Source organism: Etheostoma spectabile, chromosome 4 (assembly GCF_008692095.1).
Source record: "Etheostoma spectabile isolate EspeVRDwgs_2016 chromosome 4, UIUC_Espe_1.0, whole genome shotgun sequence".
NCBI classification, from domain to species: domain Eukaryota; kingdom Metazoa; phylum Chordata; class Actinopteri; order Perciformes; family Percidae; genus Etheostoma; species Etheostoma spectabile.
In genome coordinates, this window is record NC_045736.1 from 14,446,290 (window position 1) to 14,454,965 (window position 8,676).

Sequence of the window (8,676 nt, forward strand, 5' to 3'; positions counted from 1 at the left end):
TATGACACTAATTGCAGTTTTGGCATGGTCACACTGATCTGCTGCATATTTTTTTAAGCAATTCAAAAAGTTCATTACAATAAACATTTTTCTACAGCTGAGAAAGTTTGGCCATTAAAAGTGCACAGCCAGGCGTCCATTTTCTCTCTCTCATTTGTTCAACAGGGAGTGTGATGTCCAGTAGAGGGCAGTACAGACAACTGAGAGTTTACAAATGGCAACCTAAATATCTTCTTTTGTCTACTATTCCAGGGCCAAAGTGTTTCGTGGAAAGAAGGTTCTTGGAGACTACGACATCAAAGTGGAGCAGGTATCATATCGGTTTTTTAGACATACAATCCTGCAGAATCCAGAACAGAGGTGATAGTGAAATTACACAATATTCTTTTTTTTATTATACTTTATTAATCCCACAAGGGGAAACTACACTTTACATGTTTACATGTTTTCATGTTTAATATGGAAATGCAAAGGTTTCAGGTGAAAAGCTAAGATACTGGTGCCGCATTTTTAACAAAAGACTCTCCCAGATGATTCTACTTGTCCATTGCTTTATGCAGCTGGTGATTTAAAATAAAAAAAAAAATAAAAAAGTAAAAGGTGTCGCTCCAGAAAAGAGTGAATAGCATGCAACTTTGCTGTGTAGTGGTGGCAAAGATAGAAGGTCAAGTGGGTCCACCACTTTGATCCAGACTAAAACATCTGAAAAACTATTGGTTTGATTGTCATTTAATGTTGTACTGACACACAGACTCAATCCTACAGATTTTGTTTAACTCCTCATGTTTATTTTTTAGGTTTTAACTGATTTAGTGAAGTATCTCAACATCCACAAAATTAGTTGGCACAAAAGTTAGTACATACATTCATAGTCCCCAGAGGATGAATCCTAATGACTTTATAAACCTACTGGTAAATATAACCTGCTACATATCAACATGCAAGCATTGTCACTGTGAGGCATAGACTGTATAATCTGAATGGACAGAGCATGTGGGCCGTCACCCATTGGTTTGTGGAGATCTGCTATGAGTCATCGAGTTTGCTGTTACGGGGGCAGCCATTTCAAGTTGTGGATGTGACAATTGTAAATGAGAGGGAGGAGTGAGGGAGGAGCCCTTACACTCTACGTTATGTTACACACTTTCACTGGCAATCACATCATAGCCACGCCCTAAAACACCTTCTGCTTTATCGCCGGTTTTAAAATCAACAAGACCCTAACTGTTTATGTTTACCTGTGTATAAATATATAACATAACCATACTTTTAAAACCACCAGTACTTCAGATGTAAAATTACACCAGCATATTGATATCATGTGTATTTACTGTACATACTTAAGTTGTCACATATTATATATTAACAGTATGTGACATTTTGGTTTTTATGTATTGGTTTAACCAGCAAACCATTTTGAAATTGAAATACATTGGCTACTTAGCATCTGAAATAAATATTCTCTGGGGTTTCACAGCAAACATTTCACACCTAATAGGTGTTGACAGGGAAATTACATCCTCAAGCCTCACCACAGAAGCACAAATAGACACAAGTGGAGATAAGAGTTGGCACCTATGAGTCACAGAGAAATTCTCACTATGTTTGCAACCACACTAAAGACAAGCACACATGCATTATTTTACCAGAATAACTGAATGGTTTATGTATGCAATAATATAGATGTGTTGTTATCTCAATAAATACAAAGCATATTGGAAAAATGCAAATATAGTGTAATAGCTGTGCACAGTGCTTTTGAAGTTTTTAAAGCAAAAGTAATCCAGTATATATGGTTTTGCCCCAAGTTCAATCATCATACAATTATGGAATAGTGTTGAAATAGTGTTGATAGAGTTGAAATATTAAATTTTTTCTCAACCTTAACCTTAACTATTGAGAATACAGTCATCTGATATTCTGCTCTTTGGGATTCTACATGCAACATTTACAATTTATCAGGATTCATGTGTGTTTGCTACTCAAGCCACCAGTGGCTCTCACACGGACATTGACTGCTACACCTCTCGGTATGGATATATTAACACCACCATAGACACTGTTACAACCCAGAAGCAGATCACCATACCCAAATCAGAAGCCATGGTAGAACAGGAAAGTGCGACTCCTATTGAAGACACGCAATACTGCCTTCAGATCAGGAGACGCACAGGGCTATAGCACATCCAGGGCAAATCTGAAAAGGGGCATCAAAGAGGCCAAGCACTGCTACAAGCTGAAGTAGAGGGACACTTCTCCAACGTGATCCTCGACGCATGTGGCAGGGCATTCGGCCATCAGTGACTATAAACCCACTCACTCCCCCGTAGCCACTGGTCAACTTCCTGAACGAGTTAATGACTTTTATGCTCGCTTTGAAAGAGACAACAGAGAAACTGCCACCAAGCTCAAACCCTCAGCTGACACCCCCCCACCATCACACTCTCCTCCACAGATGTCTGCAAGGCACTGAGCAGGATCAGCACGCACAAGGCTGCTGGACCGGTTAACATCCCTGGACGCGTACTCAGGGCATGTGCGGAGCAGCTGCGGGAGTTTTACAGACATCTTCAACCTGTCTCTTGCCCAAGTGCTGTACCAACATGCTTTAAATGCACGTCCATTTTGCCAGTGCCAAAACACTCCGACCCGAAGTGCCTAACGACTACCGCCTGTAGACTCACACAATCGTAATGAAGTGCTTTGAGCGGCTGGTCCTGGCACACCTAAAGGACTCGCTACCATCAACATTGGACTCACACCAGTTCGCCTACCGTAAGCAATAGGAGCACAGAGGATGCGGTTTCATGGCACTGCATCCTGTGTCCACACATTGGACAATAAGAACACTTATGCACGAATACTGTTTGTTGACTTCAGCTCAGCATTCAACACTGTCATCCCGGCAGTTAATAGCCAAACTTGGAGACCTGGGATCAACACCTCCACGTGCAATTGGATTTTGGACTTTCTTACCAACAGACCCCAGAATGTTCGATCAGGCTCCAACTGCTCCACGGTCCATCACACTCAACACTGGTGTCACACAGGGCTGTGTGCGAGCCCGTTTCTCTACTCCCTCTTCACTCGACTGCAAGCCTGTGTACGATCTAATTCCATCATCAGTTTGCGGAGACACTACGGTGTGGTTCATCAGCAACAACGATGAGACTGCCTACAGGGAAGAGATCCAGCACCGGCCACATGGTGCACTGAAAATAACAGCTCAACACCAACAAAAACCAAGGAGCTCATCGTGGACTTCAGAAAGGAGCCAGAGGCACGCAAGACACCATCCACATCGATGGAATGGCTGTTGAGCGTGTTCCAGTTTCAAGTTTGGGGATCCAAATCTCGGCGGACATGTCCTGGTCAACCAACACCTCCTGCCTGGTCAAGAAGTCACCAGCGCCTCTTCTTCTGAGGACGAGGAAGAATCAGCTTCCTCAACATCCTGGTGAAATTCTATCGCTGTGCAATAGAAGCATCCTGACAAACTGTGCAACAGTGGGTATGGGAGCTGTTCTGTTGCAGAGCGCAAGGCACTGCAGGGGTGGTGAAACCGCCAGCGCATCAACGGGACTCCACTGCCCGCCATCGAGCACATCAGAGGGAACGCTTTCTGCATCGAGCTCGCAGCATCCTGAAGGACTCCTCTCACCCAGCCCACAGACTGTTTTCTCTCCTGCCCTGGCAGGCTTCAGGGTCCTCGGACCAGGACCAGCAGACTAAAGAACAGTTTTTTCCCCAGAGCTGTCTCTTTATGAAATCTAATCCTCATTGATCCCACTCCCCTCATATACTGACAGACTCTCCTCTCCTCCTCACACCCTGCCCCATTTTGTTATCTGCAATATTATATGTTCATCTGCACTGTGATGTACTATAGTAACGACTGTTTACATCTGCATCTTTGCACTACTTACCTTTTTGCTACTTACATTTCATTTGCACTGTGAGTTATTTTATTTACAGTACCAATGTTTACATTTACATCCGCACTACCGTACTTTAACTGTAATATGCAATTACTTCACCGCACTTTAATTCGGATAGTTTCTGCCCAAACTTTACCATTTCATTAGTATATTATGCTGTTTGCACATATCTGTAAAAAATTTGCAATTATAGTAATATCCACCAAATTCCTAGCTGTAAATCTTGCTACAATACCTGTTATCTATATTTTGTATTATAGGACAAACCCATCTGTAAAACTCTGTTTATAATAGTATTCTTTTCTATATTTTTTCTTACTATCCATGTCTTGCACTTACGGAACCATTGTATATCCTGCACTTACTGCTATTGCACTTCTGGTTAGACCCAAACTGCATTTCGTTGCCCTGTACCTGTACATGTGTAATGACAATAAAGTTGAATCTAATCTAATTTCATCACTTCTGTATATCAACACTGGTGTGCAGCTAATGAAACTGTCTTGTGTCCTCTTTCCATCCTTGTAGGCTGAGTTCTCAGAAGTCAACCTCATCTCACATTCCAATGGAACCTGTAACGTGGACATGCAGGTCATCAGGAGCGGGACCAAATTGGTCAGGTCAGCACTACATGCAGATACAAACTCACACATTGGTTCTTTTGTAATTCTGGGAAGATAAAACTGTGTTAATTCTGGAGGTGAATCCTTCTTCTCAGACCCCAAATCCTAATATTATACCTTTATTTAACCTTAACTATTATCTTGACTTCAGGACAGTCAGATTAATTCCAAAATACAACTAAACCTAACCTGCCAGATAGACCTCATGCCGTGACACTAAACTTGCTTAGGTCCTGACAAAGATGGCACACATCAATTTTCAAGGCCTTGGATTTTATATTCAATTAATTATTCTACTCTACTCTACTTCATAGGTGATTCTACTATCACCTATGAAGCCCAATACAACCAAGAAGTACAAACCTGACCTCAACCATGAATCTGATCTAAAATAACGTCATGAAAATATCCCTACTTTGGAAGACAATTGGTTCTCACAAAAAAGAATAAAAAAAAAGATGTCCATACATTTTCAAAGCCCAGCACGGTGTTGCTATATCATGTTTATGTGTCACATAAAGATGACCTGGGAGATCAGACAGAAAACAGAATGCTCTTAGAAATCATAGATACACTTGTTTACTGTAAGCTCGATCAGTGAAAAGACAGAAGTGTATGACCACAGTCTCTACCCACAGATTGGCACAGTACAAACATGTGCACGTCCTGTAACCCAGACAATCACAAGACTCACTCACACCACAAACCACACTGACACAGACACCAGTGTCCCAGCTGTAGACTGCCAGTGATTAAGCAAGACTGTAACTCCCACTGCTCACAAACCCACAAAACCAACAGGAAATGAAGGCGGCAGCCTCAGGCTGATTATCAGCATCTCTGCTCTGTAATTATGCTTTATGAAGGGTTGGTCCGTACATGCTCGCACACAAACAGTGACCATTGCCTTAGACGGATTGATTCCCATTCACCTGTCCTGACATTCATCATCTGAACTCCTCGTAGACCCCAATCATGGCCTCACTCTCACCCAAACATGGACTTGGTGTGGAGAAAATGAATGTGTTTGCAAGATAATTGTCAGTCTGTCTTGTTGTCTGCCTGTCTGAGTTTAGACTTCAATGTTTTTAACTATCTTCATTTGTCACTGTAATTACCAGTGCCCATTGATTTCAAGTCAAAGCAGTGATTTTGCTAACTGCTCTGTGTGTTGCTAAGTAACCCTCACCCAGAAGAAGATGTTTCCCAGACTCTGAACATGTCACTATGCGATCTTCAGCTCCTCTTCATTAAATTCTTCTTTTATGGCTTTAGATCTTTCATTTTGACTGACTACAATTGAAAGAACAGATATTGAGTAAAACATATGAAAAAAGATGAAACAATCTACCATGACCCTACGATTTATGAGAACTATTGTGTAAATACTATTACATTTTAAAGTATAAAGGTTGCAGTGGGAACAGTCAGCAGATTTTGTGTTTAAGGATTAGAGTGTATTAACTATCATACTTCAGCACACAGCAACACACAATTTAAAGTCGTGGTAGGCATGTGGGATTGACTCAGAACAAAGTACAGTTGTTTTGTAATGTAGGAACATGTCAACCAGTGAAAAAATGTGAATGATGGAGGCGTATGGAACAGAGGAATTGTCTGTGTTAGCTTTGCCAATATATTTTGGTAAACTCAATTCCGTGATTATCCCCTGACTTCTCATCTGGTCAAATTTTCAATTTGTCTAATACATTGATTTATGATCAAATATCTGCAAAACTGTTAACATCAGCCTCAGTTGTTCTTTCTGTTTCTGTTTAGTGCTAAGTAGCTAAAGTTAGCATGCTAACACAGTAAAAAAGATGGTGAACATAGTAAACATATGTTAACATTGTTATTTTTTGTTTATTAAATTAGAATTTAGCTTGCTGAAAAAAGTCACAGCCAAAAGTCAAAGGCCACTAGCATGGCTGGAGACTCTTAGTCTCTTAGTTTCTTATTTGGTTCAGGACATTTAATTTTGAATGCAAAGTTAAAGCTAGTTTAGATGACTGTGGCCTTGATGCAACACTTAGTCAGTATTAATTTGTCATGGCCATGTTGATCTTTACAGCTAACTGTCAGCAATGAAGAGATTTCAGTCACATTAATTGCAGTGTCCTCTCCACCAGGGTTTTTTTCAGGTTCTTGGAGAGTCTGATTAGTATTCTTTGTGCATAAAGAGCTGGTGGACCCACTGCGCCAAAGTTTTCTCTCTATGTGTCTCTTTTCTCTTTTCTCCTCTCTATATCTCTGTGTATTTTTTCCTTGTCTCTTTTGTCGTCATCGTCTCTCTGTTTCTCCTCACATTCCCTCTCTCTCACGCACATACATTTAGAGTAATAAGAAAAAAATAACAGAAGTCCTCATCATCAACCTTTTACTGATCGGAACTGCACTCATATAGTTCTTTGCCCTTTACCTGTTGGTCACTAGTTACTTCTGTGAGCTCTAGCTAGTTTTAAGTGTTTTTTTATGGGATTTTAAAGGTCCCTACAGTATCTTGCGTCTCAATACAGTCTTTGCAGCTGGGGAATAACTGTAATGGTACTGTAGTGCCACTTATTACCTATGTACTGTGTGTATATATATATATATATATATATATATATATATATATATATATATATATATATATATATTAGCGCTGGGCAATGATTAAAAGTTTTAATCACAATTAATTGCATGATTTCCTTGATTAATTGCGATCAATCAAATTGTTATGAGCAAAATCCAATAATGAATTCAGAAGTAGTGTACAGCGCAATTTCATTTTAAATGTTCTGCCATATGAACAAAAGTGCCATAACATTTGTTATGCAAACACTTAACATCAGCATTTTGTCCCGCTCACGTTTCAGCATAATGTCTCTCCTCTGTTTTCATTACAGTCAGCGCATGTGAATGCAGCGCCCACTGTTCATCATCAACATAATGCACTGTAACTCTGAGGTCATTTTGGTTACCCAGTGATGTACAGTTGTCCAGTGAGAGCAACAGTGGGTGCACGTTGTAAAGTTGTCGCTTTTGCAGTCCCCTACTTTTCATACAACTCGTGTATTCTTCTTGTGATTGTGCGTCTTGAGGGAATCTCATACCTGCCATCATTTGTTGCGATTGTCAGAATGTTTCTCAGGCCGATGTCCTCCACAACACTAATCGGCCTGCAGTCTGTAGCCATCCACGATAAAATAATTGTCGGTGTTAATTAATTAATGAGTTAACGCAATATAAACGCGTTAACTTTCCCTGCCCTAAAAAATATATAAATATATAGTATAGTTGTGACATCCCAACCGTACGGAAGTCCTGACGGCTCATTTGAAGACACAGTTTCTGAATAGGGGTGTGCATTACTCTGTGAATGGGGCATTTTGATACTTTCACCATATTTAAATAGCACTCCGACCTGCTTTATAATCAAAAAATACATGGAAACCTCAGTTTTTACAATATCAGACCTTTAAAATACTGTATAAAATTTAAAAAATCATAACTACCCTACACAGTGGTAATAGAATAAAACCCCACACACCCATTATCGTTTGCCACTTTGTTTGGTTTCTATTCACTTGTGTAGATCTTCCATTTTTGCTCAAGTTTTGGTTGCCAGATTCCCTGTGCACTGCAATCTTCATCAATGTTAACACTACCTTTGGCCTGGGGAGAGCCACAGACAGACACACTCTGTGACACACACGTCACCAGCAGCTTCATTTTACCGGAAGGGCAAAATGTGTGGGAGGTTTACACTATTTCCTCCCCACCCAGTTCTACCTCCAGCTAGGGTTGGGCATTTCCACCACTTTTGGTTTCTATCTCATACCAAGTAATACTGAGGACAGAATCATCAATAACGATAGCGATATTGTGACAACAATCTGCTGATCTGGAATCTTGCTACTTTTGAAGTCATAAGGAGCAAGATTACCTCTTCTTTCTCTGCTTTGCCCGCCTAGAGAATTTAGCCCAGCCATGAGAAAGAGACATCATGGCTTTCAAATGAGCGGCTGGTTAGTGACAGTTGGTCAAGGCCACGCCCCCAGCCCCCACCTTGCCACCCATCCCTCAAGACCTCCAGACTCAGAAATAGCACATACTAAGGAAAGCTCATTGTG

At 40.6% G+C, this 8,676-nt stretch overlaps 1 protein-coding gene across 1 annotated transcript in view; it reads left to right on the top strand.

Annotated features, from left to right (window-relative positions):
- Nucleotides 1-235: 235 nt before the first annotated feature.
- The window catches only part of LOC116687544 (synapsin-2), a gene marked incomplete at its 5' end in the record, with an annotated part of 37,241 nt that continues 28,800 nt past the window's right edge, over nt 236-8,676 (top strand). Inside the window, 2 exons of the mRNA XM_032512992.1 lie at nt 236-310; nt 4,467-4,558. Coding sequence (XP_032368883.1) covers nt 236-310; nt 4,467-4,558 — 167 coding nt within the window. The remainder of the gene's footprint in view (nt 311-4,466; nt 4,559-8,676) is intronic.